The sequence below is a fragment of the Pogoniulus pusillus genome, chromosome 22 (assembly GCF_015220805.1).
Source record: "Pogoniulus pusillus isolate bPogPus1 chromosome 22, bPogPus1.pri, whole genome shotgun sequence".
NCBI lineage: Eukaryota > Metazoa > Chordata > Aves > Piciformes > Lybiidae > Pogoniulus > Pogoniulus pusillus.
In genome coordinates this window covers 17,965,023-17,980,476 of record NC_087285.1, presented here as the reverse complement: position 1 = coordinate 17,980,476, position 15,454 = coordinate 17,965,023, and the positions used below count along the sequence as shown (strand labels likewise).

General features: G+C 46.4%; 1 protein-coding gene across 2 annotated transcripts in view; it reads left to right on the top strand.

The window, feature by feature from the left end:
* Positions 1 to 15,454, top strand: part of GRIA1 (glutamate ionotropic receptor AMPA type subunit 1) — a 156,721-nt gene that overhangs the window by 97,955 nt on the left and 43,312 nt on the right. For both annotated transcript variants that reach the window (XM_064162021.1, XM_064162020.1), the window contains exons 6-11: positions 1,466 to 1,627; positions 3,299 to 3,466; positions 8,541 to 8,645; positions 10,689 to 10,799; positions 11,761 to 11,967; positions 13,750 to 14,120. In XM_064162021.1, coding sequence (XP_064018091.1) covers positions 1,466 to 1,627; positions 3,299 to 3,466; positions 8,541 to 8,645; positions 10,689 to 10,799; positions 11,761 to 11,967; positions 13,750 to 14,120 — 1,124 coding nt within the window. The remainder of the gene's footprint in view (positions 1 to 1,465; positions 1,628 to 3,298; positions 3,467 to 8,540; positions 8,646 to 10,688; positions 10,800 to 11,760; positions 11,968 to 13,749; positions 14,121 to 15,454) is intronic.

Below are 15,454 nucleotides of genomic sequence, written 5' to 3'. Positions count from 1 at the left end.
CTTTTGACAGATCCTTTTACCCCTGAGCACCTCCCATGAGCAAAATGTCAGTGTAATTTGGTCCTAGCCATGAATAACCAGTTGGCAACCTGTGAGGTCTCTTATTGAACCTTAGGAGCTCTGTGTGTCAAAAAACACTTGGCCTGAAATGCATTAAGATGTCAGGCACAATTATCCTGCTGCATTTCCTATTCATTAATCTCAGTCCTGGCTTTCTGAAACCCCTACACTAGCAATTACAAACAAGATTGATGTGGGTTTAACCAGCATTTTGAGAAACACTTGCACACCAAAAAGAAAACCCCCACTTTTTTCTCAATCTCTGCACTTTAGTCATCTATCTAGAGCATCTGCATGCCTATATCAAATCCTCAGGCTTGTAAGTGGATGCTAAATTGCTTGAAAACAAGGAGGAAGAAAACATGAGGAAGTCTTTAAAGTCACTTTTAACTCTCTTGCTCTGATACTGATGTTAGAGGGCAGTTTAACTGTCTGTTCCCAAAGCAGGTTTCCATCTAATAGCTTGATCTTGGCCTTGGAAGTTTATAAGCTAATTATCTCTCTCAGCCTATGCATAGAGAACACCATTTTGGGAACCATTTGTGACTTGGCTTTTTTAACTCATACCATCATTGTATGTTTGAGAGCAAGAAAGGGAGAGTAAGACAATGGTAGGCTGAGAAGGTGCCTGTGGAAAGGTTGCACCATCAGGGCAGAGAAGGCAGAGCTAAAAGAACCTCTCTGTTGCTCAAGTGATTGCATTGTGCAGCAGTTCTCTTAGTCATTTTCCCTCATGCCTTATGGCTTCTGGTAGTACTAGTGAAAACAGTTGACCACATCTCCTGTGCTTATAATCCAAAGGAAAAACAACAGACTCCAGCCTGCCAGCAGCTTCCTCCTAACATCCAGCCTAGACTTCCCCTAGCACAACTTGAGGCTGTGTCCCCTTGTTCTGTTGCTGGTTGCCTGGGAGAAGAGACCAACCCCACCTGGCTACAGCCTCCTTTCAGGTAGTTGTAGACAGCAGTGAGGTCTGCCCTGAGCCTCCTCTTCTCCAGGCTGCACACCCCCAGCTCCCTCAGCCTCTCCTTATAGGGTTTGTGTTTCAGGCCACTCACCAGCTTCATTGCTCTTCTCTGGAGATGTTCCAGCACCTCAACATCTCTCTTGAATTGAGTGGCCCAGAACTGGACACAGCGCTCAAGGTGTGACCTGACCAGTGCTGAGCACAGGGGAAGAAGAACCTCCCTCATCCTACTGGCCACACCGATTCTAAGCACCACATTCTAGGCTTGCTATGCAATGTTGATTGTGGTCCTCCTCCTCTCTTGAACTGGACCTGACCTTTCAGGGGGAAGAAATGTTTCCTAAGCTGGCTGCCACATGTGTAGGTAAGGAGGACTCCTGTTAGCAGCTGAACAATATCTTCCTCTGATGAGCTGCTTCTGTTTTAATTCTCTACTAGGGATTCATGGATATTGACCTGACCAAATTCAAGGAGAGTGGAGCCAATGTAACTGGCTTCCAGTTGGTGAATTACACAGACGCTGTTCCCGCCAGGATCATGCAGCAGTGGAGAAATAATGATGCCAGGGAACATCCTCGTGTGGACTGGAAGAGGCCAAAGGCAAGTAGTATAATAAAGCATTTAATTTGGGATCCATCTGGCTCAGTTCAGATTATGCACAGGGGTCTTTAATCTCACTCTTAAAACCTGTCACTTAATGTAATTATGAGCATTATCTTTCCCAGGTGCCTCAACATTGCCTAACTTTTACTAGGCAGGAGCTGCTGTCTGCTAAAAAATACACAAGTTGGCATGTTCACTCAGGCTCCCAGTGTTTAGCCTCCTCAAAGATAAGGATCAAGCACCTTAGAAAGTTCAGTACATAAAATGAGAAAAAGCCTTGTTAAGTCCTTAACCTTCAATTTCTTTATTGCATATCCAGTGAAAATACCACCACCTCTCCAGGCACCTTCGGACCCTGAAGCTGTGAAGGGGCAGGGATGGGTGGAGGTTGGTTGGTTTTTTTCTACCCAGCAATTGAAAACAAATACTCTTGTGTCATCTTTACAAGTACTAGTTAAAGAAAGTTGCAAATAAATCAGTAGGTGATCATAGGAAAAAGGACTTAAGCCTAATGGTTAGTGCTTATGGCAGTTTTACACTAGTCTTTGTACAAGTTTCTGCTTGAATTAACTCATGCCTTGCATGTTAGCATTTTCTACCTTCCCTCTCTGACCAGAAAGGGTCACTTGTGGTTTGATTTTGTGTATCTCAGGTTTACACTCTCCAATGTATTGCTTAAAAGCTCAGGTCAATGATTTCAATTAAACAGACTCAGCTAACAAGGGAATGGCCTTGAAGGCTGAGCCATCTTCAGACAGTGCCATCTGCAGCTAGATCAGAGCAGAGCTATGCTTAGCTCCACATCAGGAGCCTCTTCACTCTCCAGTCACCGGCAAGAGATGGCACCAACTTTCACAACAGGACAGCCGTGACTACAGGCTGCAAGACACTGTTTAACTTCCTAGATGAGAACAGGGCAAATCATCTGAAAAGCTGCCATGAGGCGAAGCAGGGCAGCGTGCCTGAGGTCAGCTCACCCTGAGTGGAAGTACTCTGTTCAGTTTGGGGTCCCTAGTTTAAGATGGACAGGCATCTGATGGGCAGACTCCAACAGAGGGCTACAAGGATGATTAGAGGACTGGAACACTGCCTGATGAGGAGAGGCTGAAGGACCTGGGCTGCTTAGTCTGAAGAGAATATTGAGAATGCTTATGAATATCTGAGGGCTGGGGGTCAGGAGAGGGGGACAGGCTCTGCTCACTGTTCCCTGGGATAGGACAAGAAGCAATGGATGGAAGCTGCAGCACAGGAGGTTCCAGCTCAACACGAGGGGGAACTTCTTTAGTGTAAGGGTCCCAGAGCACTGGCACAGGCTCCCCAGGGAGGTTGTGGAGTCTCCTTCCCTGCAGACTTTCAAGGCCCATCTGGATGCATTGCTCTGTGACCTGAGCTAGATTGTCTGGTCCTGCTCTGGCAGGGAGGTTGGACTCGATGATCCCTTTGGGTCCCTTCCAAGCCCTGACATCCTGTGAGCCTGTGATCACAGGTTGAATCTGGGGGAGAGACAGACCTGAAAGGAGACCTTTTGAAAGCATTGCCAGGGATGCATGAGCAGAAGATTCTGTGCTGGTTAGTGCAAGGTCCCTTTGGGTGCCTTCCAGCCCTTGACATCCTGTGAGCCTGTGATCTGTGGTCCTGTGCCAATGTAAAGCTGCTCTCTCTTTCTAGTACACGTCGGCCCTGACATACGACGGGGTGCGGGTGATGGCTGAGGCGTTTCAGAACCTGCGGAGGCAGCGGATCGACATCTCCCGCCGCGGCAACGCCGGGGACTGCCTTGCCAACCCTGCCGTGCCCTGGGGACAAGGCATTGACATCCAGAGAGCCCTGCAGCAGGTTGGAAATCCAGCCCCTGTGTGCACTGCGAGGATGCTGAATGTAGCCTGGGGGTGGGGGGGAGGAAAAGGGCGATGCTCTAATGACTCTCTGAGGGCGAGGAGCTGATCCTGCCTGCAGCTACCCGAAGGGACACTGTGGAGAGGCTGCTGCTGGGCTCTGCTCACAGGGAACTGGAGACAGAACAAGGGGGAAGAGCTGAGACTGGGCAGGTTTAGGTTGGACATTAGGAAAAGGTTTTTCCTGGAGAGAGTGGTCAGGCACTGGAATGAGCTGCCCAGGGAGGTGGTGGAGTCACCCACCCTGGATGTGTTTGAGGGTGGTTTGGATGTGGTGCTTAGGGCTATGGTTTAAGGTGAATCTTGTAGAGTGGGGCTATAGGTTGGACTTGGTGACCCTGAGGGGCTTTGCCAGTCTGGATGTTTCTGTGATTCTGTGGCAAGATAGCTCACAGTGCCAGTGTGGCAATTGGGCATCCTAAGTCTGGTTAGGGTAAAGTAGGGGAAAGGTCAGAAGCTGACAAATAAAGTGGCTGGACCTGGGAAGCAGTTGGTTGACAGACTCAGGGTGCTTGTGGAAGACAGATGAGATTTCTGAAAGATAATGAACATATTTGGAGAGCTGAGGAAGAGCAGGGCTGAGGAAGCAGGCTATAGGTTGGACTTGGTGATCCTGAGGGGCTTTTCCAACCTGAATGTTTCTGTGATTCTGTGGTTCTTCCAGAATAGAGCCAGGTCTCTTTCTAGAGAGTTCAGGGGGTGTGCAGCAAATGTTTCTCCTGGTACCACCTGGCATGACTTTGCCTTCTCTGCTGGTGTTCTGGGACAGAAGATCCAAAACATTACCCCATAAAATCCTGGGTCCTTATATTTACCGAGGAACAGTTTGAGACAAAAGTCACCTTTAAAACTCATCTGATCCAGCCCCCAAATTCCCCTTCTGAAGAGAGAGACCTGCTCAGAAGCTTTTTTGAAGCTCCTTCAAATCTCTGAACTCAGCTCCATTTCCAGGCTGCTAATGAAGCTTGAAACCACATACTTTTTACCATATGTGTTAGCTGTCATCACAGTGTTCTCAAAGCCCAGATTATAGCTTGTTTCATACTGTGAGGATTCATAAAAGTCTTAATAATGGCCATTTAGATATCTAAATCTTGGTTTGTTGCTGGTTGGTTTGGTGGTTTGTTTTTTTTCTTCATCCTGCATAAAACTTTAGGTATTCAAATAAACAAAAAGACTACATGAAACTTAGAGCAGGAGCAAAACAATATAGATATAAGTAGAATATGTTACATTTTCATTACATTTCAAGACTGACATCCATTTCTAGCACTCCCCCCCCCCCTTTTTTTTTAAGCTAAAAATAGCTGGATTCTTTGGAAATACTGCTAGTTCAGTGTTATCCAAATATAGTCCATCCCATCTTCTCTCCTGAAGTGTGAAGAAGGCAAGAAGAAAATTGAGTTAGTTTGCCATTGCATCTATATTCATAGAATCACAGAATCAGTCAGGGTTGGAAGGGACCACAAGGAGCAGCTAGTTTCAACCCCCCTGCCATGCCTAGGGACACTCTGCCCTAGAGCAGGCTGCCCACAGCCTCAGCCAGCCTGGCATTAAACAGCTCCAGCCATGGGGCCTCAACCACCTCCCTGGGCAACCCATTCCAGCCTCTCACCACTCTCATGCTCAACAACTTCCTCCTCACATCCAGTCTGAATCTTCTCCCCACCTCCAGCTTTGCTCCATTCCCCCCAGTCCTGTCACTCCCTCAGAGCCTAAAAAGTCCCTCCCCAGCTTTTTTGTAGGCCCCCTTCAAAGAGTGGAAGGCCACAAGAAGGTCACCTGGGAGCCTCCTCTTCTCCAGCCTGCACAGCCCCAACTCTTTCAGTCTGTGCTCACAGCAGAGCTGCTCCAGTCCTCTGAGCATCCTCCTGGCCCTGCTCTGGACACGCTCCAGCATCTCCACATCCCTCTTGTCATAGAGGCTCCCACCTATTTTGTTTTGTTTTGGCTTACTGATAAACAACAATTCTTTGAAAACCAAATTTTGCTTCTGATTTGATTTTGTTGTCAGGATTCAATTTATTCCCAGGCTTGTCATTGGCTTTCTGTATGACCTTGGGCAAATCACTGGTTTCCAACCCCTTATAATAAAATCAGCCTTCCTGGATACATTAGGGAGATTTGTTACCTAATAAACATGAATACTTGGAGGTCTTCTGATGAGCAATGGATTCTGAAGCATTTTCCTTTATTGAGTTTATGAGAATAGGCTCTCAAAACCAGGCTTGACTAAAGAATGCAATTTTGTGTGCATTGGAAATATCTCCTGAAGTTTCCTCATCTCTTCATTAAAACAATTTCAGACCTTAATTTTTCACCTGTGTTTGGGCAAGGAACCTGAAGAGCTTCTTGCAGGAGTTGTTTACCATCAAAAACCTGTGATTTTCAAAAGATGTGACCAGTTCAGCTGTGATGGGGAAAAAAATGAAAGACTCTGAAACGTGCAAGGGGGAAAAGTCTCCTAGGGAAATCGTAGCTATGAATTGAATAATCAACCAGCATTCAGTATCAGAGCAAGAAAGAGGCAGATAGAAATACAAGAACTTGTGATTAGATTGAGGGTTTGAGTTATCCTTCCTGTAAAGACTCACAATTAGGGCAATTCTTACAGCTATTCACTCTGCTTTCTCTTTACCTCCCATTTGTTAGCACCTAAAATTTTATGAGCTGTTTAAAAGCAAAAAGTTTCTCACTTACTTCTACACAAATGTCTGGAATCAGCTCCTGAATTGCCTTATTTCTTTTTAGTGTAGGAAGGAGTCATGGATGGCAGGAGTGAAGATGAAGAGCAATTTGAAACAAGCTGCAGTTTTTCAAAGCCAGGGAATCTAACACATTCCAGCAAAATATGTGCTTTTATTAAAGAGAATTACTTCTTTTTATTGCTTCCCCTCCCCCCTCCCAGGGAGATACTCACAAAATGTTGCTTTAAAGCAATGCTGAGGGTTTTTTGTTACCATTATTTGGTTGCCAGGTTTGTTGCAGGCTTCTGGTCCCTAAGTGTTGACTAACCCACGCTGCCATCCTCCTCCTTCCAGCTCTCACAGTGGAGAACCACATGCCCCTACCTGTGCTTCCAATGCTCTGTGTCTCCAGTTGACCTTACTGGTGCTTGGCACAATCCTGACTATATTTTGTGGTGATTCAAAGGGTCTCAAACTATAATAACTGATGGGGGAAATGTGCTTCATCCTCCAGAATGGATTGAAGAGACCCTTTTGTTGTTACAGTGCCACGTGGACATGACAGGATTAAGATTTCATTAAGTCAGATGGAAGAAACTGGTGCTGTGCACCTGCCTGTTAGTGTACATGAAGCTCCTAAGCATGAGCACCTGTGACCTGAGCTTCAGAGCAAGTCACAGTATCACAGCATCACCAAGGTTGGAAGAGACCTCACAGATCATCAAGTCCAACCCTTTACCACAGAGCTCAAGGCCAGACCATGGCACCAAGTGCCACGTCCAATCCTGCCTTGAACAGCTCCAGGGACGGCGACTCCACCACCTCCCCGGGCAGCCCATTCCAGTGTCCAATGACTCTCTCAGGGAAGAACTTTCTCCTCACCTCAAGCCTAAATTTCCCCTGGTGTAGCTTGAGGCTGTGTCCTCTCGTTCTGATGCTGGCCACCTGAGAGAAGAGAGCAACCTCCTCCTGGCCACAACCACCCCTCAGGTAGTTGTAGACAGCAATAAGGTCACCTCTGAGCCTCCTCTTCTCCAGGAAGTCAGGACCAAAGGAATGATGAAAATCAGGCACAGGAGTTCTTAAGGCAGTGATGCTTTTCTAGTGCATCTATCTTTGATGGGCATGTTGTGTCTTATGAAAGGGGACAAGCAGATTCCTTCAAATGTCACCAAGAATACCTCTTGACTTGAAGGAGCTTCAGAAAAATGCTGCCAGATGTTCATTTCCATGACAAACCTTTTCAATGACAGCTGGAAAACAAACACAGCTTAAGCAGATTAGCAACAGATTTTTCCATAATGACATCTCCTCATTTCTTCCCCACGGGTGTTTGTTGTCAGGATCTCCAAGTGCTTCAAAGGGCTACTTGCTAAAGGCCTATTCCCATTTTGCATATGAGAAGACTTCAGTTGCAGGGACCACAGGTTTGTCCAGAGCAAGTGAAAGCAAACCTGTTCTTCCCAAGCTGGTGGCATAAGCCCTTCTCCAGGTGGTCTTATGCTCAAATTTGCACTCCTTTTCATAGAATCATAGAACCAACCAGGTTGGAAGAGACCTGCAAGATCAGCCAGTCCAACCTGGACACTCTTTACTGTAAGGGTCACAGAGCACTGGAATAGACTTCCCAGAGAGGTTGTGGAGTCTCCTTCTCTGGAGGCTTTCAAGAACAAGGGGACACAGCCTCAAGTTGTGCTGGGGTAGGTCTAGGCTGGATGTTAGGAGGAAGTTCTTCACAGAGAGAGTGATTGGCATTGGAATGGGCTGCCCAGGGAGGTGGTGGAGGCACCATCCCTGGAGGTGTTCAAGAAAAGACTGGATAAGGCACTTAGTGCCATGGTCTGGTTAACTGGCTAGGGCTGGATGCTAGGTTGGACTGGATGATCTTGGAGGTCTCTTCCAACCTGGTTGATTCTGTGATTCTATGATTCTATGATGCATTGCTCTGTGACCTGAGCTGGATTGTCTGGTCCTGCTCTGGTAGGGGGGATTGGACTTGATGATCTCTTTGGGTCCCTTCCAAGCCCTGACATCCTGTGAGCCTGTGATCACAGGTTGAATCTGGGAGAGAGACAGACCTTGAAGCAGACCTTTTGAAAGCATTGCCAGGGATGCATGAGCAGGAAGATTCTGTGCTGTGCACACAGCCAGGCACACAGTAAAGAGTAGACCTAAAGTCTGATGTCAGATAGATATCCTGTCCCCCCACACCCAAAAGACATGACTGCACTCACAGTCCTTCCTCCTCTTGCCTCTTACTGCTGCCAAACCACCACCACGTGGGACCCTGACTAATTTGTTCTCCTCATTGACATTTTCCTCTCCCAGGTCCACTTTGAAGGGCTGTCTGGCAACGTTCAATTTAACGAGAAGGGCCGGAGGACCAACTACACCCTCCATGTGATTGAGATGAAGCATGATGGGGTCAGAAAGGTACAGTAGAGAGTGACCTGAGATCCTCTGGTGTTTGGGTTAGGGTGGTCGGGTCTTAACAGACACTTGTGTTTATGAAAGCTTGCATGCGGAGTCACCACCAGTGCATGTTCAAAGGTCCCAAGCACTAGGGGGAACTCAGGGCATGTTACTAAAGAACTACAACATATGGGAGGGATTATCCAGAGCAAGAAGGGCATCTCAGCTGTGGGGCAGGGATTTCCAGGATACTAAAATCTTGGCCTGCTCAGTCTTGCTATTGTCAGGGCACACTGGCTCAACCCAGCTATAGGACTGTCTGTTTTCTGCTCTTGCCCTTCTCTTTTCCAAGGATGAGCCAAGGTAGAAGCTGTCTGCTCTCTCAAGTGTAGGTGAACCCTTTATGTTGACCTAGTTCTGCCCTCCTTGAAGTACCAGGAGCTTTACCACTAACCACGTCCTGATAGCTACACAGACATTTGTGCTCTTCTGGAGTCTTGATCCCTTTCTCTATCTCAGGCACTTTGAAAAATCTGGCCTTGTTCAGAGGTGCTGAGTCCTTGATACTCTAATCCTTTTGAAAATCAGACTCTGTCTGCTTGTGTCCCACTTTAGATACTACCTGTTTGAGGAACAAAGAATAACTCAGTTACTCTGTCCATAAAGGAGAGCTACTAAATATTTTGGACTAGGGCACTCACTGGACTACCTCTGCACCCTCTCCATCCCTTGAAAAATGAAATACTTACTTGAAACCAAGAAAAAGTGCATATAGTGGAAGTTCTACCTTTACAGCCCCTATGCTCAACTCACGCTTACGCCTGAGAGAAGCCAATGAGAGATCAGTGCCCACCACAATCAAGCAAAGAAAAAAGGGCAAATTTCTCATTGAGAAACAACAGAAGTGCCATTCTGAAGACATACAAAGTGGTGGTCCTTCTCTACATGATGTTCATGAGGGGCCAAATGCAGTATTATGTCCAGTTTGGGGCTCTGACCATCAGGAAGCTGGTAATCTGGACAGAGTCTAGAGGGGAAGAAATGTAGTGTCTAAATATCTTGATTTTGCTGTGTGTTTCCTGTCAGAAGTTGTATTCATTTGGAAGGCACCTACATGACTGCCAGGATGCATATTGTGTCTTAGATCCACTGCATTAGAGATGCAAAACAAACATGTGTCTTTTGTCTCCACTTATGTTGCTCTAGGACAGAGCTTTGGAAGCTCTTTCCTCACTCTCTTTTTGTGTGTGTGCAATGAAGAGAGATGAGAAGCCTGTTTGGAGCCTCAGCTCAGCCTCCTGAGCTGTTATGATCCCTAATCTGTCATCAGCAGGCTGCCTGGTCGTGCCCTGTGCTAATACCCTCTCTCATTTGCCATGATAAGAAATTACTTTCACATGAGCAGAGCTCAGACAACTTCATACTTACATGAGGTGATGGAAAACCTCTTATAAAATCAAGCCCTCGAAGTGGAAGTGGATAACCTCAGCAGTGATCTTCCTGGTGATAGTCAGTAGCACTCTGCTGTACTTGCAAGCAGAGAGGGATGAGCCTAAATCCCTGATTGCTAATAAGCACAACTTAACACAACAATTCTTCTCATTACAACTCTTTGCTTTATTCATAACCCCAAACTTTTCAACACTGGCCAGGGTTGGTTTTCTTCCTTACTTTATTTTTTGCCCTGCTGCCTCTAGACATCCTAAGAGTGGGTCCTGTGTTTATGTAGGCTTTCAGCTGGAGATAGCATTTTGTCACCTTGTAGAACCTGGACATGCAGCAAGCACGTTTATCATCAGGAAAAAAATATTCACAAGTCACACAGGCAAAATGTGAACTCCTGGCATATGGATGAGGAAGGGAATGACCATCATACCCCAGTGCTGTGTGTCAAGGGGATGGGGAATTTCCCACTCCCCTTAACAAAAGACGTCAGGAGAGGAGCTTTCTGCTCGAGTATGAGCATACAGAGAGAGCTGATCCTGCTTGAATAACTCTGTTACTGTATCTTGATTAATATTACAAAGACTTATCAATGAGCTCCCCTGGTTTTGTGCTTGGCAGATTGGTTATTGGAATGAAGATGAGAAGCTGGTTCCAACAGCTGTAGATACTCAAAGCGGCAATGAGTCTACAAGCCTCCAGAACAGGACTTACATAGTCACAACTATCCTAGTAAGTGCTGTAACTTCTACCCCAGCTATCTCTCTCCCCCATCTCCCTGATATGCAGACTCCCTCTTTCCCCTCCTGTGCCCTCCTTTGCACTACATCTTTTTTTTTACTACAGCAATAACAATAATAATAATAATAACAGCACTTAGTGTTTCCTGCCGGGTCTATAAAGGTATCTGAAAATTGCTGTGGCTAATTAAATAGGTATTAAAGAGCTCTCATGCTTGAGTGTAGAAAACACAAAAGATTATGACAAGATAGTAGAGGCATCAGCATAGGTAAATGAGGAACATTACACCTGTGCTTTGTGTTTAGCCCACAGAATGGGGGCTGTAATCTGGGGAAGGATAAACTGTATTGTGCAGAGAGGCTGAGTCACAGCTTTAAAAACAAATCTCCACTATAATCATGAAGCAATAATAGGTACCCCATAATGTATGGTATCATGTATTGTGGCACTGTATATGCTTACCCTGCAGAAACAGGGAATTTCACTAACTTGTTTTTTGAACACTTACTGGGAATCTACAGGGAAAACACAACACCCCAAATGAGTTAAGCATCTCAAGACTCTCTCCTGTCCAGCATATTTGGTTCTGCCTGCCCACAGATGCAGACAAGCCTTTAAAAATCCACGGCTCAGATGCACTAAAGATCCCCTTCTGCAATGCACTGAAAGATTTAGTGCCCAAATTCCCCCAGCTACTCCTTTCCCCTCGGGTCCATCACTACAGAAGCTGTACACAGGCTCTGTATGAATAACCAGAAAATCCCACAACACAAACCACACTTCTTACCTTCTAAAATAAGCTCACTGTGCGTTGCTTGTGCAGTTTGGTTGGGGACACAAAGCTAGAGTTTTGCAAGGACACCAGAAGCTGTATGCTGAGCTCTAGCCTGAGCCCCTGATATGCATCGCTACAAAGTGGAGCATGGCTCAGTTTTGGTCTTCTCTGTGCCAGGAAGATCCATATGTGATGCTCAAGAAGAATGCCAACCAGTTTGAAGGCAACGAGAGATACGAAGGTTACTGTGTGGAGCTCGCTGCTGAGATCGCCAAGCACGTCGGCTACCACTACCGCCTGGAGATCGTCAGAGACGGCAAGTACGGAGCCCGGGACCCCGACACCAAGACATGGAACGGCATGGTGGGAGAACTCGTTTATGGGGTGAGTTTCCAGTCCCATCCTTTGCCTTTAGCTCTTGGTACTTGAGAACACATTCAAACCCTAGAGTAGGAAGGAGCTCTGCCTTCTGTCCCATCCTTTGCCTTTAGCTCTTGGTACTTGAGAACACATTCAAACCTTAGAGTAGGAAGCAGCTCTGCCTTCTGTCCCATCTTTTGTCTACAGTTCTTGGTACTTGAGAACACATTCAAACCCTAGAGTAGGAAGCAGCTCTGCCTTCTGTCCCATCTTTTGTCTACAGTTCTTGGTACTTGAGAACACATTCAAACCCTAGAGTAAGAAGGAGCTCTGCCTTCTGTCCCATCTTTTGTCTACAGTTCTTGGTACTTGAGAACACATTCAAACCCTAGAGTAGGAAGCAGCTCTGCCTTCTGTCCCATCCTTTGTCTACAGTTCTTGGTACTTGAGAACACATTCAAACCCTAGAGTAGGAAGGAGCTCTGCCTTCTGTTCCATCCTTTGTCTACAGCTCTTGGTACTTGAGAACACATTCAAACCCTAGAGTAGGAAGCAGCTCTGCCTTCTGTTCCATCCTTTGTCTACAGCTCTTGGTACTTGAGAACACATTCAAACCCTAGAGTAAGAAAGAGCTCTGCCTTCTGTCCCATCCTTTGTCTACAGCTCTTGGTACTTGTGAATACATTCAAACCCTAGAGTAGGAAGCAGCTCTGCCTCTATCCCATCCTTTGCCTTTAGCTCTTAGTGCTTGAGAACACATTCAAACCCTAGAGTAGGAAGCAGCTCTGCCTTCTGTCAGCCTGAGCTGTCTTGAGGACTGCAGCTCTGCTAATGCAAATAATCAGCCCAAGTACAACATTTTCATTTAGGGAGGGACAGCACACTTCGTGCCTATGGAAATGTCAAAACAGCTCTTTTTTTTCCTTTCCCTTTTTGGAAGAACAAGTATTGAAAGGTCAAACTTTCCCAGGAGTAGAATCTCCAAATTTTACTCTGTTTTGTATTTGCATGATAATGGCAGGATGAAAGGAGGATAATATTTAAACAGCATATGACTGGTGAGCAGTAGGATTGGTCTGGTTTCTGTCTAGACAGCCATTTCCATCATATCAGATATGCATCCCCACCCTACACTTCTAAACCTGATTCAGTCTAGTAGCTGGCCATCTAGGGTGTTTAGGTCATTTGTCAGAGGGGACTAACTTTCCCTTGTAGGGAAAAGGCAAAATTAGGGTGAAGATCATCAGTGCCCAAGCCTCTGTGTTGCTGTGTAGGAGCAGGGGATGATCTGTCTCCTGCTGACAACCATTTCAATGCATTCTCCTTTCCATTTCCTAGATGGATTGTAAAACAAGTGGAGAATGCACATCAGTGTGATTTCTTCCTCTTCTCCTGCATCAGTTGTGCAATCAAAACAGCAATTCCTGATGGAAGGAAGTATCCTGGCATTCTTTTCCAGACAAGTGGCCTTTCCTTGCCTCTTTTGATGTCTGGATGATAAAAAGCTTTTAGTGAAAATCATCTCCTTCAGTGTGTGACATCAGTGGATAAAACCAGGCAGGAAGAGCTCGGTGGCTGCAGAAAGAAACCACTGTGATTTCAAAACAGACCTGGTAACCAGGAGCAATAAAATGGAAATAATCCACCGATGTTATGAACTGCTCCGTTTTAACGTTTCACTTCCATTTGATTTTGTCTGCTTTTTTTTTCTCAGGCAGCAGGGGGTAAACAGAGATCAAAGGAACATAAGCTGGAGTTAGTAGATAGCCCCAGAATGAAAATCTCTTCTCTATCTCTCTTTTTCAGAGAGCTGATGTGGCTGTGGCACCGTTAACCATCACTCTGGTTCGAGAGGAAGTTATAGACTTTTCCAAACCGTTCATGAGCTTAGGTATCTCTATAATGATAAAAAAGCCTCAGAAGTCCAAACCAGGAGTCTTTTCCTTTCTGGATCCTTTGGCTTATGAGATCTGGATGTGCATTGTTTTTGCCTACATTGGAGTGAGCGTTGTCCTCTTCCTGGTGAGTCGCTTCAGCCCCTACGAGTGGCACACTGAGGAGTTTGAGGAAGGACGGGACCAGCCAGCCAACGACCAGACAAATGAGTTTGGGATATTCAACAGCCTCTGGTTCTCCCTAGGAGCTTTCATGCAGCAAGGATGTGATATTTCTCCAAGGTGGGTTGCCTTCTCCAATGAACCTTCTTCCACTTCGGATAGTTTAATCTTTCTGCATGTTTTGGAGCTGGACAGGTTCTTCTTTGGCCTTCTGTCCTGAGCTGTAGTCCAGTTTTGTGAATTAGAGAGTCAGAATGAATTCATGGACTCAGAGGTCTCACAGCTATGAACTTGGGATCTCAAACCTCAGACCACAAAAATACCATTCTGCATCTCTCCCGAGGAGTTCTTTTGAAGGAATTTACAGAAATGCAAATAAGTTTTTTTTTTAAACCCCCAACTGTAATTAATTTTTGCCAGCCATGGACTTTGTTGCTGTTAAAAAACCCAGGATCACTCTAGCATGATGCTGGGAAACTGCAGGCAATGCAGATGATGTCAAGCTGTGGCAGAGACACGAGCAGAAAGTTACTTGTAAATAACATGGGAAAATACCTGCTTCATTTTTGAGAGCTATATTTTCACAAGTCTTATTGCAGAGTGAACATGGCTTGGGCAGATTCACTCTGTGCTGGGTCAGGAACTGGCTGAATAGCTGAGCCCAGAGAGTGGTGGTGAATGGTGCCACATCCAGTTGGCAGCTGGCACTAGTGGTGTTCCCCAGGAGTCAGTGCTGGGCCCAGTCCTGTTCAACATCTTTATTGATGATCTGGATGAAGGGATTGAGTCCAGCATCAGTAAGTTTGCAGATGACAACAAGCTAGGAGCAGGTGTGGAGCTGTTGGAGGATAGGAGAGCCCTGCAGAGGGACCTAGACAGGCTGGATGGGTGGGCAGAGGCCAATGGGATGAGATTTAACAAGGCCAAGTGCAGGGTTCTGCACTTTGGCCACAACAACCCCAAGCAGCGCTACAGGCTGGGGCCAGAGTGGCTGAGAGCAGTCAGGCAGAGAGGTACCTGGGGGTACTGGTAGAGAGTAGGCTGAAGATGAGCCAGCAGTGTGCCCAGGTGGCCAGGAGAGCCAATGGCATCCTGGCCTGCATCAGGAGCAGTGTGGCCAGCAGGACAAGGGAGGTTATTCTGCCTCTGTACTCAGCACTGCTCAGGCCACACCTTGAGTGCTGTGTCCAGTTCTGGGCTCCTCAATTCAAGAGAGATGTTGAGATGCTGGAAGGTGTCCAGAAAAGGGCAACAAAGCTGGTGAGGGGCCTGGAGCACAGCCCTGTGAGGAGATGCTGAGGGAGCTGGGGGTGTGCAGCTTGGAGAAGAGGAAGCTCAGGGCAGACCTCATTGCTGTCTACAACCACCTGAAGGGAGGCTGTAGCCAGGTGGGGTTGGTCTCTTCTGCCAGGCAACCAGCAATAGAACAAGGGGACACAGTCTCAAGTTGTGGC